General features: G+C 40.5%; 2 protein-coding genes across 2 annotated transcripts; both read left to right on the forward strand.

The window, feature by feature from the left end:
- Positions 1–684: 684 nt before the first annotated feature.
- Positions 685–4,479, forward strand: pdca (phosducin a). Its single transcript, XM_008433672.2, has 6 exons — positions 685–807; positions 2,160–2,220; positions 2,497–2,633; positions 2,705–2,924; positions 3,021–3,133; positions 4,008–4,479. The coding sequence occupies exons 2-6, from the start codon at positions 2,172–2,174 to the stop codon at positions 4,194–4,196; spliced, it is 708 nt and encodes a 235-aa protein (XP_008431894.1). The 5' UTR covers positions 685–807; positions 2,160–2,171; the 3' UTR covers positions 4,197–4,479.
- A 410-nt stretch (positions 4,480–4,889) lies between these two features.
- On the forward strand, positions 4,890–14,935 carry LOC103479309 (kinesin-associated protein 3-like). The gene is made up of 20 exons (XM_008433671.2): positions 4,890–4,918; positions 6,261–6,392; positions 7,150–7,307; positions 7,442–7,503; positions 7,638–7,779; positions 8,371–8,470; positions 8,553–8,677; positions 8,803–8,901; positions 9,492–9,670; positions 9,921–10,083; positions 10,166–10,266; positions 10,354–10,462; positions 10,560–10,672; positions 10,782–10,947; positions 11,417–11,542; positions 11,971–12,069; positions 12,190–12,275; positions 12,786–12,942; positions 13,051–13,135; positions 13,621–14,935. Exons 1-20 carry the CDS (start codon positions 4,890–4,892, stop codon positions 13,721–13,723), a joined length of 2,334 nt encoding a protein of 777 aa, XP_008431893.1. The 3' UTR covers positions 13,724–14,935.

Genomic DNA, 14,935 nt, shown 5'->3' on the forward strand with positions numbered 1-14,935 from the left:
TATATATATATATACATCAGCTCCACTGAGGGGGCACCTAAGTGGCCCCGGGGCTTTAAGCGGCTGCTTAATTTGCTTTGCCTTGGGTCAAGACAATTGGCATTTTTCAACAATTCAATACTTATTAATATTAAAGATTATTATTACTTTCTTGTTTTTATACACACTATGTGGACCACACATGGGGTGCCCAATGTTTTCTCTCACGTACACCAGTACAAAGTAAGGTGCAGAAACATTTTTGACAGGTTCAAAACTTAAAAAAAAAAAAAAACACTTTCCATGAAGGCAACATTGACTTGTAAATGATTCACAATCTAGAAAAGATAAACATCTTTATCTGAAGAAGACACAATTTTGTCTGTCAAGGACTTTAGCTGAAGTTTGTCCCTTAAACCTTTGTCAAAGTCCACACAGTTCCTGTTTGAAAACCTTCCAAAATGACTAAATTAAAACAACTCTGCAAAGTAGATCAGTCTATAACTCATTAACACCCACTATCAATGATCACAGATGCTTAATAGCCATTGCTTTTCCAGATGTTAGTATTTTACTCTTTCATTGGGGTTAGATCATGAGTCCATAAAACTGCACCTGCATGTATTATACCTAATCATATTAGACTGTATGTTAAAGTGACAGGGATGATGAAGATGACGGGGAAGAGAAAGCTTATTCACTCATCTCTGTCCCCACCCTCTCACCAGCTTGTTGTTCCCCTCATTCCTGCACATCGACTGACCAGTAAATACTTGGACTGAGAGGAGAAAAGAAACTGACTCAACAGACCGAGACCAATAATACAAAGTAAGTCATATTAGAACTATATTCCTGTTTTAAAAATTGTGCTGCAGGTTTTGTTTTAAACTATTAGCACCGTCACTTATATTCATAACGTTATATTCAGCAAAAAAATAAATAAAAAATCACTTTCGTTAAGTTTCTTTGCAGGGTTTATTTTGCTATCAAGCTGCTGTGCATCAGTCATTTCTTGCATAGAAGAAATGTTTCTTCTTTCACTTGCACATGATAAAATGCATATATATTGTATCCTTCAAACTAATGGGCTTTACCGGTTTTCTGACTGGCGCAGATTAGGACTCAGTAGTCATCAACAGCTCAGCTGAATCAACATCTTTCTATGCGTCTACTTTTGTGCATGTGAAGAGATTCAGTTTTGAGTGGCTGGAACACTAGTACTGACTCTACAGTCAGTTTAAAAAAATGTGTTACTGATGCAAGTTATTTTTGGAATGTTTACAAATAAAGAGCATGTGCAGGGAAGAATTTTATAATGATGTTTAGTCATTAAGGAGGCATTAAAAAACGATACAGTCTCTTAAATTAGTCAATATTTTGTGAGCAGGAAGAACTCACACTGTTTCAAATGTGCTTCTTAAATGAACTCAAAAACAAGGACAATCTAATTGAATAAAATATTTCTGTCACTGGTTTCTAATGGATTCATTTGAGGTCGCAGCAACACAACAAATTGATCTTCATATGAAAATACAAACACGTCATAGCACATACACGCACATGCATAAGAAGATGTCCTCAGAATGTGTGCATGTCATACTGGTAATCTCAGTCTAATCTGATAAGCATAACTCAGCCTGGTTCATGGTAACTGCTTGTGACAACAGGATGTCTGATTGCATTGGTTTGTGCATCATGACAGAAGAAATACTCTATATGTTCAAGGTTGATCGTTAGCTTTACTTTATTTTAGCCTTACCCTAAAATAACCCTAACCCCTATTTTACTTTATGTTATTGCTTGTATTTGCATAGACATCCTCGTGGAAATTTTATTAAAAACATAAAATATGAATTATCATAGCACAAAAAGTAGATAGAAAATAACAATTTTCATAACAGGATTAATCATCAAGCCCAGTTTCTATTTTGCAGATTTAAGCAAGCCTAAATTAGCGATGAATTAYGCAGCTGAAGTGGAAAATTATGCTGATTATACATAAATTAAGAGAAAAAAGGAATCAAAGATGGGAAAATACAATAAAAATCTGTTTCAATAATTAATACACTGACAAAAAAATAGTCTTATTTATATTTTTGTTGCTTGTGTTTGTGTTTAATCGTTGTGAAGTGGTTAGCATGTGGTACGGACCAGGTTTTTAATTGTTTTGTTTATTGCAGGCCACTTGAAGGATGTCGTCTCTCCAAGAAGAAGAAGAAGAGCTACCCGCAAATCACACAGGTCAGAGAAATACCAGATAAGCACTAAAGACCTGCACAGCTGTGCATAAAAACGTAACTCCATTAATGCTTGAATTTTGCAGTCGCTTTTTGTACATCTATTTATACTTCTCACTTTGACACAGGCTGCTGTTCCCTCTGAATGAGTTTTGAAATAAGCTTTGAAATTTGAACTCCAAATTAAAGTCTGCGCATATCTAAAGAAGTGAAAATATTTTAGGTTTTTCTTGTGTGTTAGAAGTCATGTTTGTGGATCTATGTATTTGCGTGCCTCCAGGCCCAAAAGGTGTAATCAACGACTGGCGGAGATACAAACTGGACAGTGTGGATCAGACTGTCCCTCAAAAAAAGCGGGAGCTGCTGAGACAGATGTCTAATCCTCGAGACGACGACAAGGAGAGGCWGAACAGAAAGGTATCCCACTAAGCCTCAGATGCTCACATCGAATGAATTCCACTGCAAATGATACACGTCTTCATCTTCAGATGAGCGCGCAGGAGTACGAGCTGATCCAAGAGGAGGATGAGCGTTGCCTGAAGCGCTACAGGAAACAGTGCATGCAGGAAATGCACGAGCGCCTCAGCTTTGGTCCCAAGTTTGAATGCGTCCATGAGCTGGAGAGCGGAGAAGCCTTCCTGGAGGTGATAGAGAAGGAGCATCGTTTGACCCTGGTTGTGGTCCACATCTACCAGCATGGTGTCAAAGGTTAGTGTTTTCAGGAAGCTCATTAAGAACACAGTTTGCTTTATCAGCATAGCGCCTATGAAATCCAACCACAAGCGGTTACGTGTCCTTTGGCAGGCTGTGAGCAGATGAACTCCTGTCTGGACTGTCTGTCTTCCGAGTACCCCACCGTCAAGTTCTGTCGCATTGACGCCGTGGCAACAGGGGCTGCAGAACGCTTCTCTTCTGAGGTCAGTACACTGATTTCAAAGAAACAACAACAAATAATACTAAGAAGAATAGCTTAGATTGCTACAATAACCTCCAAATGGAAAGTGGCATTAGCTAAAAGTGCCGCTTCATGCTGAGTCCAAATCTGTCCCCCTTGACATTTTTCAATTCCGTCCAAGTTACAACAAACTTCAATRTAGTTTATTTGGGATTTTCTAAGATAGCCCCACACATTGTTTGTCRTGTTTGTAAAGTGGAATCATACTTAACATTTAAAAATCAAAACAGTGATTTGTATTCAAATCTTTTGGGCTATGTCTCTACCACCTTTCACATCTACAGATTGAAATTTCTACCTGTTTTTATTTCTAAAGCATCTTGAACTCATTGAGATTGAAACATCTGTAAACATCGATTTCATCAACTAGAGTAAGGTCTGGACTTTGACTGGGCCATTCTAGTGTATCAGTATGATTTGATGYAAATCATTCATTTGTAGTTGTTAGTATATTTGTTTAGGGTTGTTGTCCTGCTGATGGTGTGTTCAGTGTAATGTGTAGTGCTTGTTTTTCTACCACATATAGTGCTTTTGTATGTTGACCAAAACATTTTATTTTAGTTTCAGGCCTTTGCCAGAATATCTGCAGTAATTTTGAGATTATTAAGATAAATCTGAAAACAACTGSTTGTATGTAGGAGAATCACGTTAAARGTGACCTGAATACAAATGTGTGCCATGCTGTTCACGTTATTACTGGTAGAAAATGTTGAAAATAATCCATCCATTTCCACCTTACAATTACAATTCTCTCACCCACAAACTATGACATGTTGATAAACCATAAATACTCAAATCTGTTAACCCACTTCGCATATCCTTGTTTGTGTATCCAGGTTCTTCCCACTCTGCTGGTTTACAAGGCTGGTGAATTACTGGGAAATTTCTTGGCCGTCACCAAAAACCTCAATGAGGAGTTCTTTGCGACAGATGTGGAAGGATTTCTCAATGAATACGGCCTCCTACCTGAAAAGGAGTTCAGCGCATGTGCTGATGATGAAGATGATGCGGGGGAAGTGGAGTAAAGGAGAGAAAAAAAGTAAATCCTGTTAAAGCAAAAGAAGGGAAGCGGGTGGGATGGAAACCTGAGAAAGAGAAAAAAACAAGAAGAGGAGCATACAGGAGTGTAGAGGKGAAGAAAATCAGAGCTGGGGAATAAAGTATAAATATATTAAACACATAATAGTAAATATCCAGCAGCACCCTGCAAAATCTGACTGAATTTAGAAGCACCTAGATGTAAACTTGAGGGTGTGAGGCATATAAAAGTCCCATCGTTATACCACAATAAAAAGATTTTCAATTATTTTTGCTTGTGTGGTAGTTTTTTTTTTCTAGTTGTGACTGCAGATTAGAACAAGAAATAATTTTGATATTTGTCAAGAAGATAAAAGGCGAGAAAATATGTTAAATTTAACCCTATTTATTAACTGCAAGTTAGCATTTTAAGAAAAAGGACTTGAAGGATACAATGAGTTGATTCATTCCTATACTTGTTTATTCAGCACTCCTGCTATGCTGCCTCCTCCGCAGTAGGTGGCGGTATCGTTTCTTCATCGTCAAATTTAAACAGAAGAAGACGAAGGTATTTTTCTCTGTTGACAGCGGCATCAGTGGGCAGCGGTCGGGTTGATGAAGTCGTGATTTATTAGGGAATATATCATATGTGATCAAACTATTGCAATAATTAAAAACTTAAAACTATAAAGTGGGAGAAAATGCAGGATGACGCGCGGTACCTCAAACGGTAAGTAGCAGTAGAACTCAAAAATGACTGATTTTAATCGTTTTTTAATGTCAACATAATGTGATCAATAATCTGTTTTCTTCGAAGATATATAGCAACTGTAACCATCGATTAAACGTACCTGAAGTAGGMTAGTTTTGTGTGAAGGGTTCTTTTTTTCTTCTTAGTTTTGCTTCGTTGTCTGCTTGGTTACGTTTCCGTGCATTTTACGGATAGCTGTTGTAATTTAACCATTGTTGTCATTCGGCATAAAATAAATCCATCTTTTTAGGGACGTACTTGAAACATGTTTTACCCAGGATGAATTCTGTTTCCACAGAGTTTCCTCTCATCAACAGCTCGTCTGTGCAAGCGCTGCTGGTCAGCCAATGTAAAACATTAGCTTTTCCGTTCAAATTAGTTCAAGGATCGGCTTTATATAATATACAATGTAAACACCAGCTCTGTAAAAGCCTTCTGAAAATACCATCCAGTGTTATATCGTGTAATGCAGTTTTAATCACATTTTGTAAACCGGTCTGGTATTGAGGAAATGCCTGGTCAATTAAATCTGGGTCAGAGCTAAGCTAGCTAAAAGCTTCAGTGAAAAAACGGCTAACTGAAAAGCTAATAAATTGTGTCTATGTGTSCTTACGTCATAGTTAATTAATGCACTGAGTTCAGCTAATTGTTAATATGTAGCTCGAATGTTTTGTCATTTAGCCATCCATTGAATGCTGCTGTGTCTGGGTGTGTCTCCCTGTGGGAGCTGAGATGGTCTTGGCTGWTGGATAAAAATAAAACATTACTTTAGGCAGATTCTTAGAGAACATGACATTAAATATTAAATTATCGATCTATGTATGCATGTCTAGAAGAAAAATGTAAGTAAACACATAAGACAGGGGGGAAAAAGCAGATTTTCATGTGATTAATGGACACATCCAAAATCTTTAATAGTGTTCATCATCATAAATTGTTAATTAAGGTACGAAGGGAATGAATTCATTTATCTGACTCAAACTTTGCCACTTACGTTGGGGAGTTTTTGTATCTACTGGTGTCATACCAAGATGGATATTTTTTTTGTGTTACAGTATTTTTTCAAATGTGTATCTTTCTGTTAAAGTAATAATTGCAAGACTAAAATAAATCTGAAATGTTTCCCGCCCCACAGCAACAGAGCTATCAACTCTGTTGCCTGAAATAAACCAAAAATGCTATAAATAAATCTCATTGCTGCTTTCTTTACAGCTTGGAAACTTATCAGAACGTGTACTAACTGCTCTGTTTAATATCTTTCRTCCGTAAACTGATTTCACRATGTTTAAAACATGAGTTRTTTGTTCATTATCACCCGCAGCAAAGTGACTGCAGGCAGTTTGGACGTCCACCCCACAGAGAAGGCCCTGGTGGTCCACTATGAGGTGGAAGCGTCCATTCTGGGAGAAGACGGAGGTCCGATGTTGGGGGAACGCAAGGAGGGACAGAAAATGTGAGAGAGCATCTGGTTTTCAGCAATAACAGTCCGTTATTTGCTGTCTTATTTGGTGTCGTGAGATGTATTCAAATGAAAATGATCAGCAAGGATCTTGCAGGACATTTTCTGGTTTTTGCTCATACGTCACAGAACGTTTAATTGAATTTTACATGTGCCGGTAGTCATTTAGCCATCCATCCATTTTCTTGCACCCTTGTCCCTTAGTGGGGTTGGGAGGGGTGCTGGTGCCCATCTCCAGCTAACGTTTCGGGCGAGAGGCAGGGTACACCCTGGACAGGTCGCCAGTCTGTCGCAGTGCAACACAGAGACACACAGGACACACAACCATGCACACACACTCACACCTAGGGGCAATTTGGAGAAGCCAATTAACCTCACAGTCATGTTTTTTGACTGTGGGAGGAAACCGGAGTACCTGGAGAAAACCCACGCATGCACAGGGAGAACATGCAAACTCCATGCAGAAAGACCCCAGGCCGGGAATCAAACCCAGAACCTTCTTGCTGCAAGGCAACAGCTCTACCAACTGCGCCACTGTGCAGCTCTGCGCCACTGTGCAGCCCCATTTTAATTCCTTCAAAGAAAATTCAAACTGTCCGAAATAGAACTTATAGCTGGTCCGAGCTTAAAGAACACCGGAAAAATCAGCACAGGCCAATWAAAGCCTAAGATCAATAGATTCTTCACATAAGTGTTTACTTCGGTCTTTTCTCTGCCAACCTCCACTTTCTCCTCTTTCCCCCCCCTGCAGTGTCCGTGTGAAAAGCCTCTCTCCCACTACAGATGTGGCAGCTTTGGCCAGGAAAGTGGTGGAGGAGTGTAAGCTCATCCCCATGTCCCGTTTGCCCCAGGTGGAGCAGCTGCTCTACTACCTGCAGAACAGGAAATCCTCCCCAGTGGACGGGAAAGGTGAGACGGACACTAGTGCTCTCCTCCTGCTCTGGCGATCAATTTATGCATCCGTTTCAGTGTTGCACTGAATGACATTAGATATAGTATGGTTCTCACATTTCCCTCCCCCCCCCCTTCCCACCCCTCATCAGTGGAGAAGAAAGAGAAAAGAGCAGTGAAGCCCAAAGACCTGACACCGTTTGAAGGAATGGAGGTACAGCAACATTAACGTTTACTAAATGTGTCAGTGCTTCTGTAAATGATTGCGCTCTAGAAAAGTGCTTTTAATGTTTTCTTATAAAACTTTCTAAGTCTGTTGGTTTCTCTTCTTTTTTTATTTGTGTCTAGTTAAACGAGGAGGCCAGTATAACCAGAATAGAAGAGTATGTTGAGCTGCTCTACGAAGGCATCCCAGAGAAGATCAGAGGCTCTGCTCTGATTTTGCAGCTCGCCCGCAACCCCGACAACCTGGAGGAGCTGTTACACAACGGTACATTATCATCYTACCAAACCGTTGTTATGGAGACATGGTTACCCRAGGATGTCCCCTTTAGCTTCAGTTATTTTTAGATTTCTTTTTTTCCCCCCCCTCCTCCAGTACCGTCTTGCTCACAGGTCGAGTCAGACTTACTATAAATGACTGTTGATTTGGGTCGGCTTATTCAAGCTGCCGTTTTCTTGAATGATATTTTCTCTTGCCTTTCCCACRTTGAATTGCTAAGGGAAATGTGCCGTTGTGTCATATTCATGCCACAAGAAAACAGGAAAATGTTGATTACCGATTAAATATTTCTAATCATTCTGAACAAAAGACAAAGTTTGTAATAAATTACGAACATCTTTCTTTTGAGTTTATCTTAGAGAAATTATTAAGGATGCTAATAATTGTTACATCCATGCTTTTATTAAAAACAATAATTTTCTTCCTAAACTGAATAAATGAACTAAAGTTAAGTCCAAAAAGGAAAATATTAGTGTTTTTCTTACTGGGAATTTCCATAATTGTGCTGCCACTTTTTCTTTTTTTTGTGGTAGAAAACATGAGGTTGTTTAGCATGAACGTGGCCTTGTGTCGCTACAGAAGCCGCTCTGGGAGCTCTGGCCCGAGTTCTGAGGGAGGACTGGAAGCAGAGTGTCGACTTGGCAACCATCATCATTTACATCTTCTTCTGCTTCTCCAGGTAACCCTAAACGCAAGCTTAGACATTTTCCTAGAGTACGTCCGACCAGCACCGTTTGACCTCGCCGCGTCTTGTGCTGCAGTTTCTCTCAGTTTCACGCCGTGGTGAGTCACTATAAAATCGGGGCGTTGTGCATGAGCGTGGTGGAACACGAGCTGAAGAGGTACGACGTGTGGCGCGAGGAGCTGCGCAAGAAAAGCAAGGCTTATATCCTTTATTTTTTCTAACGCRATCATTCACCGCGACAGTTTGAGCGGTCTGTGTCCTCTCTTGTGTGGTCTGTTTGGCTTATGTGACACTTTGTTCCTTAATGTGGGCTTTTTTTTTTTTACGTGAGTCAGCACCGGAAAACGGCTCTCTAAGAAGAGACCAGGACAAAGCTCTGAGGAAATACCACGGCCTTTTGGCTAAGCAGGAGCAGCTTCTCAGAGGTTAAATAAAATCATTAAGATCACCGTTTTCTTTACTGTTGACGTGAGAAGTGTGTTGATGTACAGCGAAAGTTTTCGTAGTTTTGTTTTTATTTTTTTCACATTTTGCTTTGTTCCAGCCACAAACTCCAATGCGTTTGTTTACAGTTTTATGTGACAGAGCAACACAAGTTTGGGTACAGCTGAAAATAGAAAAAAAAATGCTAATTTTTAAATATATGAAAATAAAAAGAATGAGCAAAAAAAATCAGAATTTACTTTGGCAAACCTGGAGGAGACTTGCCTCAAAAGACTTCCGGCTGCAGTTGCAGGAAACGGACGCCGCTTTTGTAGCATTTTTGTTTGTAAAAAAGTTTGAAAACCAGTATTTTACATTCCCTTTGCAAGTTTGCACTGCTTTGTGTTGCTCTGCCACATGAAATAACACATAACAATTCATCCTTTTAAAGTGACAAACTATGGAAAGGTTCACAATATGATTAGCTTAAAATTGACATGAAAGGAGGCTATCTCATTCATCAGCATTTGGCCAGTTTGCTTTTTTTTTTTTTTTCCCCTGCTCATTTTCTTCTTTCCCTCCCACCTGCCAGTATCTCTCTACCTCCTGCTGAATCTCGCTGAAGACACGAGGACGGAGCTGAAGATGAGGAATAAGAACATCGTGGGGCTGCTGGTCCGAGTTCTCGAGCGTGACGACGAGGAGTTGTTGGTGCTGGTGGTTTCGTTTCTGAAAAAGCTGTCCATCTTCCTGGAGAACAAGAATGACATGGTGAGCCCGGGCCTGCACTGTAGAACAGATCCGTCATGTTCACCGCTACTGCTTTGTCGGCTTATGCAGTTTGCACGTCGCACTTAAACCTGAATTTTCCCAACGGTGCCCTCTTGAAATGAGTTTTTGTGATTGTTTTTGCCTTTATACTCCTACATATTTTTGATCGTTTTTACACCATATTTTTTAAAACATATCTTTAKGATTTGAATACAAGAAGTGCTAAACTGCTCGCGTTTCTTTTTCGCAGGCTGAGCTCGACACCGTGGAGCGCCTGGCGCGTCTGGTTCCCTGTGAGCACGAGGATTTGCTAAACCTGACTCTCCGCTTGCTGCTCAACCTCTCTTTCGACTCGGGACTCAGAGCCAAGATGGTGGAAGTCGGGCTCTTGCCCAAACTGACGTCGCTGCTGGGTAACGACCGACTCGATCTGCAGCCGTCCGCAGTACGGTGAGCTGCGCTCGGAGTCCAAACCGTGTTCCCTTCGTCGCGCAGGTGATGAGAGCAATCGGCAGGTGGTGATGCGCATCCTGTACCACGTCAGCATGGACGACCGCTTCAAAGGCATGTTTGTTTACACCGACTGCATACCTCAGGTACAGTGGCCTCCGTTTACCTGTGAAGCGACGGACTCTCTCTAATTGGAATAAGCTAAGTTTCTGTGTGTTTGCGTCCGGATGTAGCTGATGCAGATGCTGTACGACCACGGCGGAGAGGAAATCGAGGCGGAGCTCATCTCCATCTGCATCAACTTGGCTGCCAACAAAAGGAACGCACAGCTCATGTGTGAAGGTAAGTCACGTTCAGCAGGAGCGTTTCGTCTTTTATCTGCGGAGGCGACTTGTGGAGGAGAGGCCCGTTCGGACCGGTTTTGTTCTGCGTTTTGAAGGAAACGGGCTGAAGATGTTGATGAAGAGAGCTCTGAAAACAAAAGACTGCCTTCTGATGAAGATGATCAGAAACATCTCCCAGCACGACGGCCCAACCAAGCCGCTGTTCATTGTAAGTTTTGGCGTACGTTGTGAGAAAACAAAATCGCCACTTCTCACGGCTGATGGCGTAAATCTTTTCGTGAAGGATCTTCTCGAGTTGGGACGTTTTCCCTTTTCAGGATTACGTCGGCGACCTGGCGGCAGAGATCCGTACCGAGGAAGAGGAGGAGTGGGTGCTGGAGTGTCTGGGCACGCTGGCCAACCTGACTATCCCTGACCTGGACTGGGAGTTGGTGCTGAAGGAGTACAACTTGGTGCCTTTTCTCAAGGACAAACTTAAACCAGGTACTAAAATGATGCAGGAGTTGTTCTTGGACATTATCGTTTTTATTTCTATTGATGGAAATGTSACTACAGCTGCAGTCTAGCTTGTAAATTTTCTTCCAACTTGAACACAATCCTTCGAAGGCTGCAGTTGTTGCTTTTGCTTGTGCACACTTTTTCCTTCCAGCTAACCTTCCACTAAACTGCTTACATCCAGCATTGTGCGAACTACAAGCTTGTTCAGAAATGGCCTTTTGTAGGTCTTTATGAACAGTCTGCTAGTCAAGTTAACAGGCTTACCTGTCATAGTGCAGGTCATAAAATATTATTTAAACATTAAAAACTTTTTTTTTTTTTTTTTTATAATTGTCTCCAAAACTGAATTTTTGGGATCATAAAAATCTAAATATCTCTTTGTTTTGTTTCTATTTTGTTTTATGAATTGATTTTGTGTTGAGTTGAGAACCTCCCATGCTACTTTGCGTTTCAGGTTCGGCAGAGGACGACCTCATCCTGGAGGTGGTCATAATGATCGGGACGGTTTCCATAGATGACGCCTGCGCTGTCATGTTGGCCAAATCAGGCATCATCCCTGCCCTTATTGAGCTGCTCAATGGTAAATACAARCACGCGGGATATACAGTGAATGGTTAAAGATCATCAATCAGACGTTTTTGCACCTTATACTAATCTCTTTGTCAGAGCAGCGTTTTGTTTTGCAACATCACTTTGTTCTCTTCTTCTCACTGATTGCTGTGAATTATTAGATTGTTTTGATCTTTTATAATTTCTCTGCAAACTGGCTTTAATTAAAGCAAAAAGCTAATTAGGATGGCTGAACTTTGAAAATGATTGACATGAAACACTGTAACTGATGACAAGAGGAATCCAAGAAATCTATATTTTCTGCTAATTTAGTAAAGTATAAATGTACTAGCGTGCAAACCTATGCAACTAGGTTGTTATGGCTTACTTTTATTGTAGTTTTTTTTTTACATTACAAAAATATTTAACTGACTCTTATGATCGTGTGTTTTTTTGCAGCTCGCCAGGAGGACGATGAGTTTGTGTGTCAGATCGTGTACGTCTTCTACCAGATGGTGTTTCACCAAGCGACTCGAGACGTCATCATTAAAGACACTCGTATCCTAACGATAATTATCGACAACAAACCGAAATGCTTTGACGGTTTTTTTTTTTTAATATTATTATTATTTGAGAAGATGCGGACCTTTGTTGTTTTTCCCTTAACCTTTCCTGTAGAGGCTCCAGCTTACCTGATTGACCTGATGCATGACAAGAACGCAGAGATTAGGAAAGTGTGTGACAACACTCTCGACATYGTTGCTGTAAGTCGGACCTCTTCAGACGGCGACCTGCAGGCCGCATCTGGTTTCCGTTTGGTAGAAATTCCTGAAAAGAAACCCATATATTTTGCTAACCTTCAGAAAATCCTATATAAAAAAAAAAAACAAACGAAAATTCCTTCAACAGTATGAATCATGAAGTCAACACTTGGTGGTGTGGGAAACCCACGATGYTTTATCTCTTGGGTAGTGACACTAGCTAGCTTGACACGTGCAGCGTGTCTTTATCGACACTGACATGTAAAAATAATTGAAAACTGTAAATTTAACCCCTTTTTAACTGACAAATATTTATTTTAGCATCACATCCAAAACGCTAACCCTCTGTGTTTAAGCGAGTGTGTTGCAGTATTGCGCGCCTTTTATCGGCCAAAGACGATGTCTGGCCCGGGGAAATATCTTAGGAAATCTGACCCATATTTGCGTGTACATTTTTAAATAAAGAATAAAAAAAAATCCGTTAGTATTTAATATGTTTTCTTCATCCACCAGGAGTATGACTCGGAGTGGGGGTATAAGATCCAATCAGAGAAATTTCGTTTCCACAACAACCAGTGGCTGGAGATGGTCGAGAGTCGCCAGGTCGACGAGGCCGAACCGTACCTCTACGACAACGACAACGACAGGACGGATCTGTTCTACAGCGCAGGTATGCGCTTTGCAGAGAATAATGCATGTCGAATAAGATACTCTGCAGTAAAAGCGATACAACCTGCAGCTTGACTGAATCATTTTTGCTCCCGTCGAACCTGTTCAGATGGAATAACTCCAGGAGACGGCTCAGTTAGCCCGGATTTCTTCAGCGACCTGCAGCCTCAGAATGGAGACTCGCACCATGGCGTGTGAGTTGGCAATCACCAGGAGGGGGCTCYCTCTGCCGTCTTACAAACACGAACAGTCCGGGCAGAACATGGTCAACACGCYCCCTGTTTTAGTTATTGGTGTTTTTCATATCAGCGAGTGGAGAGCAGTGTAGTCCACTGCGATGATAAAATTCAGAGTTGCCAACTTTGGGTTGGAGTTTGGAGCGATTTTTAGCGAGTTGGCTCAGGGTGAGGTCGTCAATATAAGTTTACATTGCGTAGAATTCAGTCATCAGTAACATGCTAATGCTAGCATGTTTGTTGATTTTTGGATTTTTCAAATATCATTCTGCTCTAGGGTCTAATTATTACAAAAGTAGATTCCAGTTTTCTAATGGGCTTTAAATTTCAAAACTGAATCATTTTGGGCTTAMTGTGTTTTCTTTAGCCTAAATAAATAGGACAAGCTCATTCATCTGCTCATTCCTTCTTATTAAAACTCCTTGTTTGTCTTTCTGCTTCAGGGACGTCAGTGATGTCTTTGACCAGGCCGGCTCTTTGACAGGACGACCAGCCACGGCGTACGGCTTCAGACCAGAYGAACAGCCCTTCTATCAGTACTCATAAACTCACTCATTCCCAACAGTCCTGCATGCTCATCTCTTCACTGCTTCAACCCGTGTTATCATGACTGAACTACTTGTAGCTATTTAGAAACGGGCATTATCTACTGTAGGGTAAGGACTAAAACAATAAGTCTAATTCTGCTTTTTATACGTTTTTAGCTTCTTTTTTTTATTTATAAAAATATCCTCCTTTGTCTGGTTGTCTTAGCAAATAATTAACAGACAACGGAAGAACACATTTTCAGGTTTGCATGTTTTTAACTATGTAATGGTATTTATTGGTTACTTGAAAGCTACTGAAAATAGAGGGGGAAAAAAATCAGCCTTTTTTGACTTGACGTCAATTTGGCTCCTCTAATGCCCAATATCAAGGTTGTCTTATAAGCACTAACGAACGCACGTATTTGACTGTAACTCTTAAAACCGCGTTCAGGAACTTTAGTTTTTAAAAGTTCATAAACAACAGAAACTGAAACAAAAAATGAAAAAAAAAGGCAAACTCAGAAACTTGAATCCTTTTGGGGTTTTTTTGTACTTTTAAAGTAAAATAACTCAACTTCCCCTGGCTCATTTACATCACATGCAGATATGTGCTGCATTTCACAAAGGCGGTCATTTGAAATTCCTGGAAACAAAAAGTGAAAACGTATCATTTACAGACGTATTTGACACAGACTCTGTTTTACTTGCATATCTAAGAATTTCAGTGAAATATCAGCTGCATTTTGACGAAAACTGTAAAGCTGAAAATCCTAAAATGCTGCTGCTGCCAGTGCACAGCTTTGGTCTGTAAGCATACCTCAAACCACAGCAGTATTGACTTTTCACTACACAGATATGACGTCCTTGTATCTGCAGAGGAGGCAGGAGATATTGGTGTTCATTAATGAAATCATGCTAGTTAGCTGATGCTGCATCCATCACTGTAAACGCAGCGGCGCAGCATCCACGAGAGGAAGCAAGCCCAGTAAGTTTGCCATAAGGACGGTCTGAAACAAAACACTGTCAAAAGTTACTCTAGGCATATTTTTTGCACATATCGCTTGAATTCAATGCATGTCTTTGCTTTTTTTTTTTTTTTAAGAATGTGAATTGTTGTTTTGTTTTTATATCCGTTTTCTTTGTGGCTACCGAACAATTGGTGAAGTAGAAATACTGCCYGTCACTATTACTGTCTCCCAACTGGTTCCTTAATAAAACAGACAAAGAAAGA

This window comes from Poecilia reticulata, linkage group LG17, assembly GCF_000633615.1.
Source record: "Poecilia reticulata strain Guanapo linkage group LG17, Guppy_female_1.0+MT, whole genome shotgun sequence".
Lineage (NCBI taxonomy): Eukaryota > Metazoa > Chordata > Actinopteri > Cyprinodontiformes > Poeciliidae > Poecilia > Poecilia reticulata.